This window comes from Falco peregrinus, chromosome 2 (genome assembly GCF_023634155.1).
Source record: "Falco peregrinus isolate bFalPer1 chromosome 2, bFalPer1.pri, whole genome shotgun sequence".
Lineage (NCBI taxonomy): Eukaryota > Metazoa > Chordata > Aves > Falconiformes > Falconidae > Falco > Falco peregrinus.
The window spans coordinates 79,856,278-79,876,735 of NC_073722.1; the positions used below are offsets into that span (position 1 = coordinate 79,856,278).

The window sequence follows — 20,458 nt, forward strand, 5'->3', positions numbered from 1 at the left end:
CAGAGTGGCATTTAGGACCTCAGGTCATGAGGAGGCATGGCAGAGAGTGCCTGCGACTTCTAGTATCAGTCCAAGCTTGCAAGAAGGAGAGTAGCTAGCTGCTGGCCACGGCTGCCACAGTGCTGATGCGCGCTGTCCATTTTAGTGTTAAATTCCTGCCCTCGCTTTTGATACAAATGTATGTCCCGTATATATTGCTGCAATTTCATGTAAATGTATAATGCTCTTTACCATAGTTATAACTGGGAGGGATTAAAATACCAATTATGATGACTGCATTCTTTACTGTGTAGAAAGCCTGTTTGATCTGCATCTCGTGGGTAGGATGGAGTCCAAGGTGAACTACACCAGCATCGATTTGAAGACAAGAGTGCAACCAGCAAACAGTAAGTCCCAGGATGGGTTTTGCCATTGAAAATCTGAGACATGGGGATTTCCAGCTAGGCTTTGGCTGGAGTCCTGGGCACAGGTTTAGAAATACAGCCTAGCAATGCTAACAACTTTGTTGTAGAGAGGAACCAAATGAGGTTCTAAACAAGTGTTCTGAACATTCACCCATGTGTACATCTTCAGGCTCTTCTGCAGGAAAATGTAGTGTACGTTTGCTTTAGGAAATTTAAGAAGATACATAGGTAGTGATTTCAGAGGACTGGACATGCCTGTTACCTTCACACAATCCCATTCTCACCATATCACTCCATAGTTCTGTTGCGATTAAAAGAAGACATCTCTTATGTGGTCTTTCGCTTTGTCTTTAACACCAAAGACTGTTGAACATTAAATGTTTCATTACATACATCAACACTTCCCAGTAATTTTGAAACACTTAAACCAACATTTCCCTTTAAACTGTCTTTCATTTTAAACCGACTGTATCTTTGTGTAAAAAGGCAGTGGACCTGCTTACCTGTATGAGGCAGCACCTTTGTGGCCCTGTTCGGGGGCTGGGAAAGTTTTTGCAGGGGCTGCAGGAGTTACCAGTTAGGTAAGGCTGTTCCCGGGAGGATGAGTAAGCTGCTTTGCAGGGGGCTGCAATCCCAAACTCTCCCTTTCTGTCGCTGCTTGCAAAGCAGAATACATATCATAGTAGGTTTTAAAATTCAGTGATTTAGACTTACAGTGCTAAATAGTAATAATAGCAGTATGGAGAGGGAATAATTTTAGACATTTCTTGATATCGCACTTCACTAGGCATGTTTGAAGTGGCAATAAAGATCGGAATTTATTTATTTTACAGAATCCAAAATGCTGCTGATGCATTGCAAAGTGCAGCAAGGCTTATCTGTGTTCCTGTAACTTATACAGTATGTGTCGCCATGCAAAGCAGTAAGTCATCAGGGAACATCCTAGATCAGCAAACTTTTTCTTAAATCTTCTGCTCTCTGCTGCCTTTTTATGGTTCCTCCAAAGCCTAGTTCTGACAACAGAGGTTTAGGAGCACTTTGGACTTGTGCGTTCAGGACTGAGCGGGGTGCAAGGGAAGCAGCTGTAATGGAACTCCAAAGTTTTGTCAGGTCTATGTGACGGGGGTGCAAAGTGTGGCTTAGGAGACTTGGCTTTTCACCCAGCCTGTCCAGGCTGTAAAAACTAGTTCCTACATTCTCAAGAGAGACTTTTCAGAGAGATTTCTCTTCAATGAAACACAGAGATACTTACCCAAGCATTCAGCTGTTCCAGGATTTGAATGATCCTTTTTACTTATTGACAACTTTCTAACAAAGTCCCATCTATTTCTGCATTAAGCATCGGGCTCCTTTTCTGACCAAAGTTTCATCAGTTGCACTGTCTTTCTCTGCACGTAAAGAGTCTGACCCTTAGTCAGAATATTACAAATAAGGTTTTGATTCTCATATGCCACATTTTCATTTCCTAGAAGAGGGCTGTACACACACTGTAGACGTCTTGCTTGTAAAATGGTCTTTGTGTGACAGGTAGCGTGGCTTTTTTCTTTACTTCTGCTCATATTTTGCTTTCATGGATTTGTGAAAAATCACTGCATTTGCTTTGCCAGGTGTTCTTTATAACCAAACTCTGTTTGGGGTGGCACAGTGTGCACTGACTGAGAAAGCTATGTTGTAGTCCTTTGCTAATTCTGCTGTGTTTTCCCCATTTTTTTTCCCCAGAAATAACCTTCAGAACACTAGTGTCTTAATGTTTTGTTATCAATTTCAGATCATAATGGCTGTCACACACATTAACAGAAAATACTGAGAACTAGTTTTGTACTGAGCATCAGCTAACATGTAGGCTGCATTTACGGTGCCATTTTTGCTCAGATCAGAAGTGCATTTTTGAAGTCGGTGTCCCAGTTGTCCTCATTGACTTTGTCTTGCTTCACATTTTGGAGTGGCATCCGGGCACACAAAGCAGATCCTTTTCAGATTAAACTAAACCAAATGTTTTTCAGAAACACATTCAGTGTGCTCCAACCACTGACACTCATTCTGCTGACAGGACCATATTACAACTACTCCAAAATGTTCGTGATGTGGACTTTGGGCTCTGTCAGGCAGACGGTTTAGCTTTTGATTCTGCCCACACCAGCCAGCACTACTCGCTAACGAGATGTACCACAGAGTGGGAGCCATGGTGTTGGCAACTTTTAAGTTTTTTGAGATTGTTCCGTGAGAAATACAGTCCAGCGCTTATTTCTGGAGCTGGATGCCTGGATTCTCATTTGCATTGATTACTATGTCAACCACGATGTCTTTCATCTTGTCCAGCCACACCCTGCTATTCATTTCCCTTTCAGCGTGCTGCCATCGCCATACCCTCACTTTTCTGTCCTTCAGCTTTGGGCGAGTGGATTGACCTTAATGAGAGCAGTTGGTGATGGTGGTGGAAGGCAGGAATCAGAAGCAGTGAGAACACCCAAGCTGAAAGATTTACGCCAGGTGTTCAGTCTCACCAATGAGGTGGTTGAGAGCCTTCAAAATGGTGATCCCTTCCCAGAACGGGACCTCCAGACAGGGTCGGACAACTGGCTTACAGAGGGAGCAGCTGATCACGTTATCAGGCCAGTAGATGGTCATCTCTTGATTTTTATTTTAAAGACAAATCAGCTTCTCCAGCTACAACTATCGTCACGATCGCCATTCTCCATGCTGTGTCTCCAAGTTCCCTGAAAAGAGCAGGAAGCTATCACGATTCCCCTTTTCTCCCCCTCGCCACCCTGAGCAGCTGCCTAACTGTTTGAAAAGGAGCATTTGAAGTTACGTTCCCTCGGTGGGTGCGTGGTGGTGTCATCCTGCTGCTGGGCAAACCCACACAAACAAGCCTTTCCCACAGAGTTAACAAACATAAAGCTCCGAGTGGCCCCCCAATACCGTAGCAGTATCTTATTATTTTGTGAATGACGTAGATCAATTAAAGAGAAATAAGGGAAAGCAGGCACTGTCCCAGCAGAGCTGCCTTCCACACAAATGAGCTCGGGTTCTGGGAGGGAATCGCGGTACTTCTGCTGTCTTGTACCAGGGTGCTCCCTTACAGGGTCAGGACCAGGGAAAAAAATTGGATTAAAACTTTCCCGGGTTGATGGGCTGAGATTTGTGCGTTGCTCGCGCTCACTTCCACGTGCAAAGCCGGTGCTGTGCATCACAAATACGTGATTTACATGCGTGCACATACCGGGGATGCCTGTGCGAAGAGGTGCTGTATGCACACAGGTACCTGCCCAGCAACGCTTTGTAACACACGTTACACATACATGTACGTATGTGCCCATGCTTATTTCTATGGTTATACAAAATACGCACAGGGTATGTGCCCATGCCCCCGCACATGCGTGTCCCTGCCTGCCTGCCTGCCCGGCCGCCCCCACAGGCCCGCTGGGCTGCTAGGGACACACGCGGAGGCACGCACGCGTCGCCGTCGCCCCCACCCCTCGCGGGCCGGACGCCTGCCCCTTTAAGCCCTGCCTCCGGCGCCTTACCACGTGCTGGGGGCGGGGCAGGGGGCGCCGCGCAGCCAATGGGGAACGCGCGGGGGGCGCGGCGCGTCCCCGTCCCCGTCGCGCCGTGCCGTGCCCCGTCCGGCGGGCAGGCGGCTGTCAGCGCCGCCGGGCGGGCGGGCTCGCTCGGCCCCTCGGTCAGGTGACGGGCGGCCGCCGGCAGCGGTGCGGCTGAGCGGGCCGGCGCTCCCCTCCCCTCGTTTCGCCTCCGCGCGATGTTGGGCGGCTCCGCGGCGGGGATGCTGCCGCAGCTGCCGCCGCTCGCCGCCCGCTGAGCCGCTGCGAGAGGCGCGGTGGGGCCGCCGGCGGGCGGGGCGGCGGCAGGGCGGCAGCATGGCCCCCACCCTGCTCCAGAAGCTCTTCAACAAAAGGGGCGGCAGCGCGGCGGCCCCCCACGGCCGGGCTCCGGGGGAGGGTCCCGCCTTCAGGTGAGCGGCGGGGGCAGGGCGGGTCCGGGCTCGCCCGAGCCGCCTCAGCGTGGGCCCCGCGGGCCGCCCCGGCTGAGGGGGCGGCGGGGAGGCCGGCCGGGGGCGAGGGCATCGCGGCCGCAGGTGCGCCGCAGCCCCCCCTTGGGGCTCCCCCTCTGCGAAGTTTCCGCAGGGGCCGGGAGCGGCGGCCGGTAGGGCCGGGGCGCCGCCGGGCGGGGGAGGGGGGCGGCGGGAGGCACCGTCGCGCCGGGCGGCTCCTCTCCCGCCTCTCGGAGCTCTCAGCCATTTTACATCCCGGCGGGAGGCGGCAGGCCCGGGAGCCGCGGGGCGCTCGCCGCCCGGCCTCGGCAGCACCGGCGGGGGGCGCCGGCCTGCGCTGCCCTCGCGTCCGTGCGGGGCGTCCGCGCCCGGGTGGCCTCGGCCCGGGGGAACCGGGCGGGGGGGCCGTGCCCCGGGCACGTGCGCGGCCGGTCCCAGCCCTCCCTGCCCGCGCCGCGCGGGGCCCTGGCGGTGGGAGCTGGTGGCCGTGCCGCTGCCTCGGGGCCCGAGCACGGAATCTGCAGGTAGCGCTGAATTACGGCTGGATTGTGATTCCTCGGGCCGGTGGTTTGGAGCTTTGTCACGTCCAGCAGCTGTTCCGCTCACAAGACCGAACGGGTCCTGGTGAGCGCAGTGACCATCACATGCGTGTCCCGCAAGCTCTGTGTCTTTTTTTTTTTTTTATTTTCCTGTTCAGCATGAGTTGACTAGTCTTGTGACCGGGTAGTGTACAGGATTGAATTGGAATCTGGCCTTCGCTGCTGAAACTATTAAGAACGGTAAGGGAGAGGGGTGGACAAATATCTTGATCTGCAACGTGCCATAGCACCATGTATGAAAGATCACAGTCATGGAGCCATTAAGATTTCAGAGATGGTCTCTGTGGGCTGTGGCCAAAGCAGCAAGATCGTGGTGAAAAATGGAGTAACGTCAAAATGGCATTAGGGTATCTGGGTTATAAGGTGATTCCTTTGAAAGTGGTAGGGCGCAGGACTGGTGCTGTGTTCATAGCAGAGAACAGGGCTGGTGAATTTCCAGAAGCTGTAAAGTCTATATGCTATACTTACTTTATGTAGCGTAGCACTTATTCACCTTATGAATTAAATCTCTCCTTTAATTTGAAAGAAAGCAAACATATTTTCCACATTTAAACTGAGTGACTGTTCCAGACTAACTGTTAATTTTGCCTTGTACTTAAAGTCTTACCAAGTACTCTGTCGGAGACCAGTGCTCTAGATTTAAGGCTATTGGCTTTGTCGAGGATCTGCATGAAGGCAGGTTCCTTGCACAGTGTGTCCACCATTAAAATCAGTAAGATTGCTCTAACTGAGGTATTTTGTGAGGTTAGGGATTGTATTTTCTTCTTTCTGTTCCTTACGTAAGATGTTCTATGCTCAGTTTTCAGTTTGAATAATATTTAAGTGATGTGACACTTCAAAGGAAAACACACCTAAAATAGTATTGGAAGTACCCATCGCTCTTTTCATCCCGTTTTCCTCCATTGCCTTGCTATCTGATTAGTTTTTTTGCAAACTTAAGGTTGATAGTTATTTGAAGCAATTTTCATGTGAGTTGTTTTCTCACCTGTTAATATTGCATTAAGCTTCCTTATGACTTCTAAATGTGCTGCAATGCTTTTTCTTATAGTGATCTGTTGATGACCTTCAGGAGCGTACTTACTGGGTCTTAGAAGCTCTACTACAGTGTCCTTAACGGACTTTCTGTTGAATGGTAATCTCAGTTTGATTGGAGAGATGTGATTGAATCTATGTAAAATGGAAGACTTAATCCTTAGGTAGCTTCTTTATTAAGCATATGCTGCTGGTCACTGTTAGAGGCAAAGAGGCAGGATCATTTTCTGTTCTAACAGCAAGTCTATATTTTTAAGGATTTTAGTTGTATTCTTTCTTCATGTTCCAGTTAGTGAGGTCCCTCTACATTCAGTAGGTCTTGCTGTGTATGGCTCTCTTAAGTGGCCCTGTAAGACCAGTAACAATCTGTATCCTTGGACTTTGAATTGTTATGAAAGTCTTGAAAGCCTAAGTGTGTTCACGCACCCTCCTTACCCAGAACAACAGCAGAATCACCAAAGATCTCTTCAGAAGCTTTGTTAGGAAATTTTGCATTTTCTAGCCTTTCTAAGAACACCAGAAGCTCTGTTGCAGAGAGCCATCAACCAGGCTTGAGTTTTGCCTGTAATAAGCTCTGCGTGTGCTTTTTCTGTTGCCCCATTTCCTTAAATGGGAGCTAAATCTTGAGCAAATGTCAGTGCTGCTTTCTCTCTGGCTCTGAAGAAAACAGCAAGCTACAAGGGCCATGCTGCTTACCAGAACGAGCTGGCACAGCCTTGGAGAGACAGAGACCTGGTGCCTGTAGCTGAATGTGGAGCCACAGGAAATGGTTTCTTGAGTGCACAAGCATTAACATCTTAATTTGGATCAGGAGTGCTCTTCTAAAGAAACCCTCTCAATTGTCTCCACTTGCTGCACTTTGGCTCACGTAGCCAAGTGGCTTCTGTGCATAAACTGGATTTCTGTTGGAATGAATGAATTCAAGTGTGCTCCAATCACTAATGGGCGTTCAGTCCCTGGGACCAGGCTGCAGCTGGTCAAAAGTGAAACCCCAGAACATACATTGTGTGGGTGTCAGGTCCTTAGCACCAATTAATTCACTCTGTGGTTCTAGTTCTGTTGGGCAGAAGTACTTGTTCATGTAAACACAACTCTTACTTGCTGGGTAAGGAGAAAATAAACACGAGGTGTAGATTTTAATGTAGAGCTATTAGCATAGTAGGGCTTTCTGCTGGCCTGTGCTTCCCTTCAAAGTAATGGAAGCATGAAGTTGTAGAAGGGTGGTAGCTCAAATTGTAGAATGTCTTCATTCTTTGTTGTGTGTGTTTTTTTTTTTTTAAAGAGGAATTATAAACCAGCTGGAGAACAGATGGGTATTAGTGACATGACACTCTATTTGTTCTAAGCAGTTATGTACACAATCTTCAGCTTCTGGTTTCTGTTACTACTGCTTTTTTGCTTCCCTTAAATAAAAATATCTATATACGGTTGTGTATATATGTGTATAATGCATATTGAAAAATACATGTGTCTACACCCCCCTCAAATCACCTTTCAACTGAGACATTTGAGTGACTGTAGTTCAATACATTTCTTTTTAGCCTCTAACTCTCTGAGGAAATCTTTATTACTTTGTGTGTGAGAAATGTGTATTTGTGTGGTTAAATTTCCCTGGTATTTCTTGTTTCCTTATCAAATGTTACTTCCCTTAAAAGACTGATTTAGAGTAGTTCAGGGGTTTGGAGTGCTACCAGGGTCACATGCTCAGCAGAATGGTAGCTATTAACTGCAAAACCAGAGCATCCTACTCCCCATGAATTTTAAATTTCAGGGATTAAGCAGAGTATTTTATCAGGACATAGTATCTCAAGGCTAGAATGTCTCAAGTGCTAAGCATATATTTGAGTAAGGTATTGGGGGATGGCTTTAAGGAAACAGATATGGGTTGCAAATAGTTTGAGTGTACTTAAATTTACAGCAGTTCCTCTGTGTTATCCTGATTCTAGAGTGAGATTTCACATCAGTGCTTTTTTGTACTTTTCCACATGAAAGACTGACATTATTCTTAAACTGAAGGCTAAGGTTTCACACTAATTTCAGTCTTTGATAGGTGGGGTTTTTTTGTTTGTTTTTTTTTGTAATGAAGTACCGGTATCCAGGCATATAATAAGAACAAAAATCAATGCCTTAGACTTTTTGGAAGACACTGCTTTTGTTACTGAATGTGTAATTTCTCCATTGCGACCTCTGATGAGATTTCTTTGATATTGGTATGTTTAGCAAAGGAATGTTGTGAAACTGAATAATTTCATTTTATGTGGATTCTATTAAAAAAAAAAAAGGTGGTGTTATTTCAGCTGTGTCTGAAACTTCCAAATGGGCTGTTTCTTCAGCTTTAAGTATCAGCTGCTCCTTCTGGTCTGTAATGGAGCGGATGTCATGTTGTAGCTGCAGGATATCTATCTGGTAACAGTTTGTTAGCTTTGGTATATGAGATCATTTGTTTGGCAGCTGATACTAGTAATTCCTTTGGTCATAGTGCTGAAATGCTCGGTGAGATCCTACTTGCTAAGCATTATTTCACAGCATTTATTACCAGCCTGGCAATGTTCCACCTTCTGAAAAAGGAAAGAAAGCGGGAGTGAGCTTTGAGTCTGCTTGCATGTCAGTTTGTTCTATCTTTGTTAAAATTAAAAACTCCTCAGTAAATTCTTGTAGCCTAATCTGGTTTCTCTTGCGCTTTCTGCAGCTTTGTAGACATCCACACAGCAATAATGCTACTGAGCACCCATGTACGTCTTCATACATGGAAATATCATTAAACATCTGGCTCTTAACCCTTCAAAAAGCGTTTGAAAGAAAATCACCATTTCGTATGCTGTAGGAAGGGTGATGCAGCCCAGGCCCAGATTTCAGCACGGGGGCAGGGAAGGTTAACCAGCAAGCCGAAGCAGCTTACCTCTTCACCAACAGCTGAAGGTGAGCCTTAAGGTGCAGTATTATTCCTCTGCTCTGGCATTAGCCTTTCCTCAGTGATGAAAGGTAAAGAGCAGGTTCTGCTGAAAGAGATTTACAGTCTCACTCAAGAAAACAGATTGGAGAGGAAGTGATTGAAAATACAGTCTTTTGACTTGGAAACCACACTTCCAGCCTGGGGCTGATTTGAAGGAAAACAAACAAACCTCAAGCCCTCCAGCTTTTGAGCTTTGCAGGAACCAAGGCCATTCTCCTAAGCTGTCTGGATTTCCCCTCCCCTGCACACTTCTGTCACTGCAAAGACCTCTTGGTTTCCTCTAGCTTTGCTCTGACAGTAACTCTCATTCTCTATTAAAGTTTCAAGAAGACACCCTTTTTTTCTTTTTTTTTTTTTTGCCACGCATGGCTAAAAACTGTGTGGAAATGCATAAGCTACTGAAGTTCTAAGAGGGATGGGGGTATTGCTGTTACTTAATTTCATGCAAAGATTCATTCTTGCCTGACTGATCAAACTGGGTTTGCCAGTGGGTTATCTTATTTCTGATCTACAAGTAACTTACCCATGTGGCATAACAGCTAGTAGTGTATTTCCTACATACCTGACTCTTATATTGATGCACAGTTGGGTAGTAGGCGCTTGATTCCTTACTCTTAGGGTAGTTCTGCTGTTAACGTGTCTGAAACTGGGTAGGTGAGTACTTTGCCACTGACTACGCTCAGTAGAAAGTGATTAGGGGAAGGGTAGACACAGAAAGCCTTGGAGCTACCTTCCCTTGTCGGTAGCCCAACTTAAAGCAGAATACTACAATGTAAAGCAATGATGCTAATGCTGTAGGGGAACACTTCTCTGTTGGTGTAAATGGATTGATGTGAGTGAGAAGATAGAGCTGCTTGGGGCTGAAAAATGTGGGCATTCATTCATAAAAACTGAATTAATCGAGAAACTTTTTAAAAGCTGATGCAGAGCTTTATTGCCTGTAGAGGCCAGCTTCATGTAAACTTTGTTGAAGTAGCAGAATATCTTTGTTAAAATTTGAGAGGAAAGGAGCTTGGAAGAGGTTTGACAGAAATGTTATCATTAGTCATCATGTCATCCCACTTTGACATTGTGGGATGCAGGTGTTCTGTGCATGGTAGTGGCCTTTAGCCGTAGCTTTGATCTGAACGGCGAGTAACAGCAGACTGAAAGCCCAGGAAGAACAGATGTGACAAAGTAGCTGGGGTCAGAGGAGCTGCAAAAATGTAGCAGTTGTCTTTATGAAAGCAATATATTTCTTGTTTTGGCATTTCAGTAATATTCAAGCTGCTGAGGACCTCTTTGCAAAGAGAATTCTTTGGATTAATACTGACTACGTGTGCTGCAAACCTTGGTGAAATACCTGTTCCTTTAGGTACTCCTGACACTAACAGTCAAACGCTTTCATCTGTAACCTACTTTGCACCGTAGTGATGTTCAGGGATGGCTTCTGAAAAGATGACTCAGTCTTAGAGCCATGTGTTGTGTTTTATACTTGTCAACCGTTGTTTCTACTAAGTACACCCCTGATGAAAAGCACACAGACATCTTGCATGCCACTCAAAGTGTTGTAAGAAGGATGTTCTTATGCTATCCTAATTATCAGTGTTTGCTATGTGAAGGTTTCCATGGGTACATTTGTTAGGCAAAAGATGAGGAGTGCAATTCTGTACGATGGTGGCTAACAAGCTTGCTAGAGAGAATAAGCAAGAAAAGGAGGACTTTGATTTGGGTGCTTTTTTTGCCTGAAGACAGCCAACGTGTCTGTCTGCACCTCAGCTGGCACTTCCCATGGTAGTGTCACATCGGTACCGGTCTGGCTAACAGGCACCCTCATGGGTGTTCACCTCTGCCCGTCATGCATCAGCCCCTCCGTGTGTGCTCTGCCTCCACGTAACCTTCAGGCTTGGTTCCTTTCTGTTCTGCTTTCTCCTCACCCCAACGGTGCTTGCTGCTTTCCTTGCCTCTCTGTTTTCTTTATTTGTAGGTGTTTGTTGCTGGAATACCGTAGCGATGTCATGTTTTCATATGCTAGAGGTCACAAGATGAGCTCCTGTGCAGACTGCAAGACAAAGCGTTGCTCCGAGCCGCCGGGAGGACTAGTTCAGGAGTTTCAGGAATGGTGCCTGTGCCCTCCCCGCTACAGTTAGGGCAAGTGTGGGTGCTTTCACATGACCAACAGCCAGTGTTTTGTCAGTCAGCACGCTTCCTGGGAATTGGGGAGATTCTTAGAATTGTAGTGATAAATGGGCATGAGGGCTTTACATCACACCTGCTGCTGTTAAAACTGACTCATGCTTTTCCTTCCATGTACTGTGCTGAAGTGAAACTTGAGGTGCGTGTGATGTAATTACTGAGTCAGTATGGAGCTTTCTCTGCAGCATGTTCTCACCTCAATGCAACACACTCCGGCTTCAAGGTGCTCAGTGGAGTTTCACACATGCTAATGAAATCAGCTGTGTTAAGTAAACAATCTGACTATTTATTTACTTTTCTAATAGAGGAGCTAACAGGCTGAATTTGGTATTAGCACTTTCACATTGGAAATCTGAATGCTTTAGTACTTCATATTTTATAATGAAGTCAGGAAGTTTCTTAAACAATAGCTTAGGGTTTATTGTTGTTAACTTTACAGACTTTTATGAAAGAAAACTGGGTTGAACGAACTCAGATTCTGCACAGAAATCCAGAACACTTTGCACTGAATTCTGAATCTGGATATTATCCAGCACCTGAAATTGCTCAACTTTTGGGGCTGGGTGTGTGAATGCACAGCTTCAGGGGTACAGAAAACCTGAGCAGAGTACATTAGGTGATGTTTTTGAAGGACACCCCAGAGAGGAAGATCTACAAACTGTAGAATACATAGTTCTAAGCAGGTTATTCTTAAATTGTTACTTCCACTGGGTGTGGATCACTAACATTACAACGTTATGTTAAATTCTGTAAAAAGCCCTCTGTGGTCTGGAAAAGACAACTATGGATTTTTCTTTAAAAAGTCTGCAACTCAAAGGAATTAGCTTATGTTCAGACAAAATTTTTGTCTTCTGTTATTCTGTGTGGGTGCATGAGCTCATCCAACTATTGCCCATTGGTTGCGAGCTTGTATCTGTCACCTTTGTTTGCCTTTCACCTTTCTTTCATATTCCCACAAAATGACCTTCTACTTTTTAAGACAAATGGTACTATAGGAAAGGTCTTGGGCCTTTTGTTTATGAAGTCCTGGCTTCTTTAAGGTGGCTGGGTTAAACAAGCTAGGCAGAGACCTGTGAAGCTGCTGGAAAGGAAGGCTGGTGACCTCTGGTGCAGGTGCAGGGAAGAAGCGAGTTAGGTGCAGGAGCTGCTTTGCCCAGCTGCACAGCGGTGGGGGTGGTCAGGGTCTGTGCTAAGGCTCTGTCTTGTCAAATGGCTGCAGTGGTACAAGGTGCTATTGCGTTCCTGTGCTGTGCTGAAATTGATTATTGGCTGGGCATTGTCACTTCCATGGTAGCACTGACAGAATAGCGAGTATTGGAGCTCTCCTTGGTCACCTCTGTGTAAGAGGTCACTGACAGAACCATCTCTTGCAGCAGTTTGTATTGAGGTGTGAGGCTTCGTGATGAAACAGTTATGAAGGGCTCATAGGTTCTAGTCCTCAGCGGTGTCAAGGAGGCTAGAATAGAGAGCTGGGAACTGGTAACCACTTCAGTCCACTTGGCAGACAACTGTAGTGACATACATCTGAACTCTTGCTTGGTCTTGGCTTTTAGCCTGCAGAAAGGTTGCTCTCACATGGTGGCCAGTTAAAACAGCTTCAGGAGTGCTGACCTCTGCCTTACCAACTGTTAAAAAGACATTTCTAAATCACATCAAGTTAAAGAGTTGGAAATATTAACTCTCTCTGATTATAAAGGTATTTATGACATCTGGCAGTGGGTATACTGCATGCTTGCTAAGCACTAAAACGATTTCACTTCTGATTCCAAGTTTTAGAGTGGGTAACACCTGATGACTTCAGTATTTGGGAGGCTCAAGGGTATACAGCGTTCATGACCTGTGGACTAGATCAGAGTACAGTTTGATTCAGAAATGATTCAGGTACTAAACTTCTTGCAGTCAGAAGTTCGTGTTGTCTTACAGGAATATGTTTGGGAAGGCTTTTGAATGGAACTAGGAAAATAATGTGTATTTGAAAACTATTTTTTTCTGTTTGTCACTTTATGGTGGCACTTGGTAACTGTTAAATGCCTGTGTATAGCTGGATTGGATACTGGGTCCAGGAATAGTTATGCAATGGAGAAGAATATGTGAACAGAACCTGTATTTTGTAGTGGACATGTTTTTTTTTTCAAAACAATCAGTCAACTCAATGAACCTGTGTACACACTGATACTGCATCTGCCTGATTTTTCTTTTTAAACAAAAAAAACCACCTGGGTGGAATGTCAAAGATAAATTGAACCTCTGAGAAACTGTAATGGTATATTTGTATTGAAATGTGGTGTTGGCACGTAAACTAGAAATCTGATTGAAGCAGTGGCTTTCTTGTTTGCATTGCAGAAGCGCTAGAAGTTGGCTAGGGTGTAGACTTCATTAGAGTTGTATCCTTGGGCCCTGTTTTGACTAGAAAAGAAAGTGAGAGTTTTGTTTGTTTTTCAGTGAAGCTGTCCTGAAACAGTAACTGTTAAGAAGGCTCCTGGTGAGTCTGCTCTGGTAGGCTTCATCTCTGGAGAAAGTCAGGTTTGTTATAAAGGACTTCCTTACTCAGTGTTTTACTGGGGAACACTGAAGGAGCTTGACCAGTTCTTACCTTCTCATGAGGAGGAAGGTTTCTAATTTGTCCTAACAGGTAATTGCTACATCAGCTTGCTGACTGAAATTTTGGTTTGTTTCCATCACTGAATCTTCACTGTGTGAAGCATTTTCCTATTGCATGACAGGGTTGCAACTGGCTCTTTCCTGTGATGTTTATCTTTTTGTGCAGATATTTCATGACTGATGCATTGCTACTTGGCAGCCAAATCTTAGCACATTACTGCGTGTGGTCAGCTGTGTCTGTGTATTAAACCTGGCTCTATAAACTTTTAAGTCTAATATAATACCAGTATTTTTGAGAAAATGTTTATGTGATCCTATGTGAGTAGTCGGAGCGGTTGACCTGCTTCGAGGAGGCTATTTCATAACTTAATGACTATTTATACATTCAAAGTCCTACGCAACTGGTGGTAAACAGAACGTAACTCTTGCATAGTGTCTTGCAACAAGGCTGGGTTTGCTCACGCCAGTCAGCTGCAGGACTGTGGTTTGTTTGTTTGGTTTAGTGTGTAGTCTTTCTCATTGAGAAGGTATCATGGTATGAGTGATTTCATTATGTGATCTTCTGTACAGGGTCCGAAGATGTGGCTCCTCCTTCCCTTTCCAGTGAAACTTGAAAAGAAATGTATGTAAGCCTTCAAGATTCAGTGCTAGTTACTAAAAAGCTACCTTCCATGCTGCCTACAAGATAGGGTTAAGGAAAGTGTTTTGGATGGAATAGACAAATTATCATAACAACAACAAGAGGAGCAAAACATATTTTTGGCTATAACTAGTGAAAAATGCCGGAGCTGACGTTATATCCGTCTGTGTTATCACTTCATTCAATCTAAATCAGGATTTCCTGGCATTCATCTAGACAGAGGCAATGGACTGCTGTTCATGCTATAGCAACTTCTGAGGGATCAGGCATGGCTTCTCGTGTATGTGTTCTTTCCTATTTCTTGTGGAGTAAATCAGTAAATTGTCATAAATATTTGACATAGTTTTTCTTCATTCACTTCCTGACAATGTCCATTTTAAAATAATCCAAACCAGTCTTGCTTTTACAGCAGTTTAACATAACCATTTATAGAGGGCTCACCAATAGTATGTTAGTTGATTAAAAAAAAAGGGGGGGGGGGGGGGGCTGCTTTAGCTCTCAGCACTGCTAGAGTGCTACATCTGATGTCTTTGTTTTCATATATTATGAATTTGGGAGGATGCACCTAGAACCAGGTAACTTTTAATTTTTTAATTTTTTTAAATATTTTTTTTTTGTGAAGTCGTACTGCTGAATTTATACTTCTGGGTTGGTTGGACCTGACGCCTTGTAAAGCAGTGTCCCTGGGACGCGCGGGGGTCCCTGGGTAGTGCGTACCTCCAGCCTGGCCTGGGAGCGTGTGTTCGGAGCAGGGTGAGGAGGGGGGTGTAACGCTTTGGAGGGAGCACCCTCGGCGGTGAGCTGTGTCCCCTGAGGTTCACAAACCCTCTGGTAACGGAGCCTTTTCATAGCAGGAGTGCAGGAAATCTATAGAGAAATCATTTCTGTTGATATGCAGGTGGGTTTTGTTCCTTTGAGTGAAGGTGTTTATGTGTGTTTTCAGCTAACCAGAAAAAAATCGGGGGGGGGGGGGGGGGGACGACACGTGTGTGTCATTGTTTGTATTTCTTATCAGTTGGCATTACTGTATATTTACTTATGTCTAAAATAATATTGTTTCTCAGCCGGGTTTCTCTGTTTTCATATTCTAAAACTACTCCTTTTGAACAGCGTCTTGAAAGCTGCGTGCAGACTTTCCTATTAAATAAATAATTTTTAAAAAGGTCTTTACAGAAGGGGGGGAAAGGACAGGAAAGAACAGGCAACCAAGCCCGTGCCCGGGGGTGTGGTGGCGGTGCCCGTGCTGCCCTGCTGGGCTGCGTAGGAGATACTAAGGGCTGCTGGGCTGCGTAGGAGATACTAAGGGCTGCGGTACGTCGGGCCTCCGTGCGACGCTAGAAATACCAGCCCCTGCCTTGCGCTGCTGCGCAGGGGCCTCCGGCAGGCGCGCAGTGCGGCTGTGGGGGTGGGGAGGGCGCTGTGCACCCCGCGCTCTGGCAGAGGCCCGCTCGGACGTGCCTTGGCAGCGCCCGTGCTCGGGAGCCGCGTCCCTGGCCGCCGGCCCAGTCACATGGCGCCGCTGGAACCGGTGACACGGGAATGATGCCTTAGCGGGGGGCGGCGGGGGGGGGAGGGCGGGGCCAGGGGCGGGGGGGTGGGCGGGGCGGGGCGGGCCCCCGCACCGCTCCCGGGAGGGCTGGGGGCTGCTCACGGGAGCTGCGTTTGAACTGATACACGGGGAAGAAAAAAGCCAAACCGCCCGACCCCTAACGAACGTGAAATTAACAAGTAAACTTTCAGCTCTCTGAAATGAGAAAAGGCAATTACCGCGAGACAAATCCTGCGGAGTGTTTGGCTTAATCGAAATGAGCGGATCTCTCAGCTGGTGGGAGCTGGGGGGCTGGGGGACAGCAGGGTGCAAAGGAGAAAGTTGATTAAGCAGCGTGCTGTGTACTGAGGAAAGGACTAGGTGACAGATCGAGGGTGCTAACCTTTTCACATACTTTATCTTCCTTTGTCTGAGGTCCTAGTTTATCAGAAATAAACACATTTAATGGTAAAACGCAATTAAATAAACGCACTTTTTTTGGTGCAAGTACAAATCTTGGGCTCTGCTCTTTGCTAATGAGGGATTCCATTTCTGGGGTTCACAACTGAGAGCCCTGGCTCTGCTGGTTATGGTCCTACTCCAAACACCTTGTTCTTGTTGGGTTTTTTGTTTGGTTAGGGATTTTTTTTATTGTTATTATTTTTAAGTTTTCTCTGTTTTTACATTATTGCTGAGCCACTGTCTGAAGCCTAGCTTCCAAAGTTCTGCCTTGTAGATAAACCAACCACCAGTGAATCCAAACTTACGAAAGTTGGCTGAATTATGAAACACGGGTTTAGTAGGCTGTTCTTGTTAGTGGAAAGCTGATGTGTGCAGTTTATGGTGACTTTAACTGGTATACATCTGTTTGGTAGCCTCTGTCAGGTGTGTGTGGGTTTTGTGGTCCTTTTTTGTGCATGCGTGTGTGGCTTTGCTTTCTAGCAACAAAGGTGATGGAAAATGCTTCCAACCTTGCAAAAATCCAATATATTCTCCTTCCCCAAGCAGGTAGTTTGGGAATTCTAAATTTTCAGTGAACAGATACATCCAATGTTGTTTTGCTTTTCATGCAGTAACACATAGACTTATCTTTTTTTTTTAAAAAAAGTAACTTTTCTGTCCAGTGACCTGGTAGAGAGAACTTTTTCTCCACCAGAACTCTTTCTACAGGAAAACCTAAATGGAGAGGGAGAAGCGCTGCAAATAACATGTTCCTTCACTTGTTGCATGACTAATCTGCAATGTATCCTGCCTAACTTGTGTGAAACTAGTAACTATGTATCATGCTGGAACAAGGTGGTTCATCTGAGGTTAATAGTGCTTTACCATATTAGGACTACTTTAAATCATTGGAAAAAGAATGTAGTGTGGCATCAGCACAACTCTTCCATACCCAGGGTTTTAAAAAGAGGAGCAGCAATGCAGAGTAAATACTTCAAATTGTGAGAGGAAGGGAACCTACCTTTACATAAGCTATTCAACAGACTTAAAGAGGGAAATGCATCATTAAGTAATCCAAAATAGATTCCACTTCACCTTTAAACGTGTTTTGGCACTCATCCTGAATGTCTGGGTCTGGGTGTTTTTCTGCGTATCAATCTCACTAAGTGTATATTTTGCAAAAACATGCTCACTGAAACAGCAGCTGTAGTTCAAACTCTGTTTTCCTATGCTTCTCTAGCCTGCTTCTAAAAGCAGTTTGGAAAATAAAACTTCACAGGGGGTTCTGCAAATATTCTGCTAGGTTTGTAAACAGTGCTTAAGTTTTAGTGAACAGCTGTAACTTAGGCAGAAAATTATTCTTCATTAGATCATTCCATCATAAATAGTTCCTCTTACCCCCACCCCAAATTTTCTTGCTGAAATATTACCTTGAATTGAATTCATTTAGGCAGCTGTCTCCCAGTGGAGATGATGGACAGGAAATTACCTACAAATGGAGCAGGTGACATGCTGCGGATAGCCTAGAAAAAGTGATGAAACTCTGCTTCCCACAGGATTGTATCTGGAGAGCAGGACACGTTTCTTCCATTTTCTCTTATTATCTGCTCCTTGGCCTCAGGGTGTTTTCCATGTGAGGGTTTGCTGCTTTGTTGTTGTTCAGAAACTGTTCCATGGAGTTTTGGTGGCAATTCCCCAGGTATTTTGGGAATTACAGTGTTCTTTCTAAAGATGTGGCAGTGTTGTGAAGCACATCTATTGAGTGAGCTTACAGGAGTGCCCATATCTGGCGTCTGATGTGAATCTGATATTGCGGTCGTTTAACTGAATGTTTCAGGATTTGGGGTTTTGTTGGTGGAAAAGATAGGACAGAAGTGAAGGCTATCAACTGCTGATCTCAGGCAAAGTGGAGGAAGCTGGCAATCAGTTGCTTGTTTCATTCGCACTTCAAAGGTGGCTGGGAACACCGATGGTTTACTGTAGTTCTGGATGAGGTGAGGGCTGGGAGTTGCCCTCTCCCAAATCCTTTGAATCACTTGAGAACAGGCCAAAGCTTTTCACTTGTTTCCCTCACCTGGGAGAAGGAGTGATTGTGATCTAGTATTTGTCACTGCTCTGGGAATTGAAACTGAGCTTTTTGTTTTAAAGTATTATTGTTGCTTAGGCTTCCTTCTGCAGCTGAGCAAGCTGTTCAGCCTAACCTTGCTCCAGTTTTCTGCTTGACTTTTGTCCAGTGCTTAGGGGTTGGGGTTTACTGAGATTACAAAATCCTTTTAAGAAGGGTGCTGTACTATTTAGCAGGTAGCACGTAGCACTAGGTTTTGAAATCTTACTGTGTTTTGTAACTCTACTGCTGTGTTTCTGGGTGACCATTAGCAAAGTTATTTTCCTTTTTTAATCTGGAAGGGAAATAGCACTATGGCCGTCATTTTATAAAATGTCTAAAATTTTACTGTTGGGGAAGCTGTGAGACGTGAATTATGAGCAGACATAACTTTTTTTAAACAAAGATGAAGGAGCTTTGTTCTGTAGTGGCATCACCTGAGCTTGAACAAAATATCAGATTCCTTCATTCTGTTTAAAAACTTAATTTTTCTTGGTCAGAAGTATTTTATCAGACATTTGTCATCAGTACTGCCGTTACATTGTTTTAATAGGCACATGACTAAATTGTCATCAACCAACCTGATGTCTGAGACAAACTTTTTTGATTGTTTTCCCTTCTACTTTTTTTTTTAAAAAAAAACTTTTCAAAACAGTAGTTCCAGATTCTTGGCCAAGTGTAAATACTATTTGTCCTTAAAAGTAAAAGCATTACAGTGCACAATATCTAGTGTGTTTCTTGGTGTTGGTCACGTTTTTGAACTGATAACCATATGGCAATGCTGACAGATTCTTATTTGCTCCTGAGCTATATGGGGTTGCTAGGGCTTGTCAGATGACACTTGCTCACATGAGAGCCATTAACAGGGTGTTGTAGCCAGTGTTAGAACAACCTTGCAACTAAGGGCGAGTCACTGCAAAAGCAACTATGCTTTTATTTTTTTTAAGAGGCCATATGGTTCAGTCTTGTGACTACATAATTGCCAGCTACCTAAATCACATACCAGGAAACAAACATAGTTAAAGTCAATATTAGCTGTTGTATCTGCTACAGCTTTGCACCAAGCTCGGTAGGAAAAACTCTGTAACAGCAGCAAGAGCGAGTCTGCCATGGCTTCTGAAACTTGACAGTCATGTCTGCTCCTCTGTCTGGAGTAACTGCAGCAGTATGTTGGCTACAGCCGTCTTTCTGCATTAATGGCTTATAGAATACATGAAGATCTCTTTGCTTTTTTTTTCCCTAAGAGGACATTCAGCAGACTGTGCTCCTGTATAGGGAAGAAAGCTGATGGTAAATTAGGATTGTTAATGGTTGATCTATAGTAAAGAAATCAGCTTGAAGCTGTATCTCTTCAGCGGGTGTTTAGTTTCTTTCAGGGAGCTTTGGAAAAGGATTTGTAGCAAAAGAAAAATGTGTGGGGGTACACCAAAAGCTACAAATGGCACAGGGGGACAAAGAGAACAAGCAAGAAACAGCAGTGATGTACCACTTGGAAATAATCGCTCTTGTACCAAATTGGATGAAAGGATTAGAAAATCTTTGAGAGACCAAAGTGTCAGCTGTGTGAACAAAGTGACTACACTGCTGCAAAACAGGTATGCATGTAACTTTTTTGATATACGTTACTTTTGACAGAGAATGGACAATTTTAGTTGATACTGGATTTATAATGATGTGCTGAAAGGCTATTTCGTAAATAATTGGAAGGGTTGTATTAAAAGCTTATTCTTGCTGCTGATGGTGACTGATACTGCAGAAAGTCTTCCCTGTTTGAAACTTGAATCTACATTCTTGACTGCAATGTGTAAGTCTTATGTATATGCAAACAGAGGGATGAAGGATAACTGACTTTTCAGTTAAGGTTAAATGATCTTACCTTCCCTTTCTAGTTTTCTAATTAGTTTTTCCCTCTTATTTTTTTGCCAGCTCCTGTGTTAGTAGGTCAAGTAGTAACAGTGTGCAGAACAGA

At 44.8% G+C, this 20,458-nt stretch overlaps 1 protein-coding gene across 4 annotated transcripts in view; it reads left to right on the forward strand.

Moving 5' to 3' along the window:
* The first annotated feature begins 4,019 nt into the window (after positions 1-4,019).
* The window catches only part of FNIP2 (folliculin interacting protein 2), a 52,353-nt gene continuing 35,914 nt past the window's right edge, over positions 4,020-20,458 (forward strand). For 2 of the 4 annotated variants that reach the window (XM_055794176.1, XM_055794177.1), the window contains exon 1: positions 4,020-4,377. In XM_055794176.1, the coding sequence (XP_055650151.1) occupies positions 4,283-4,377 (95 nt within the window). In that variant the 5' untranslated portion in view covers positions 4,020-4,282. Of the gene's footprint in view, positions 4,378-19,360; positions 20,085-20,458 lie in introns of those variants that run through there. The other 2 variants (XM_013295332.3, XM_027779889.2) reach the window with 1 other exon arrangement.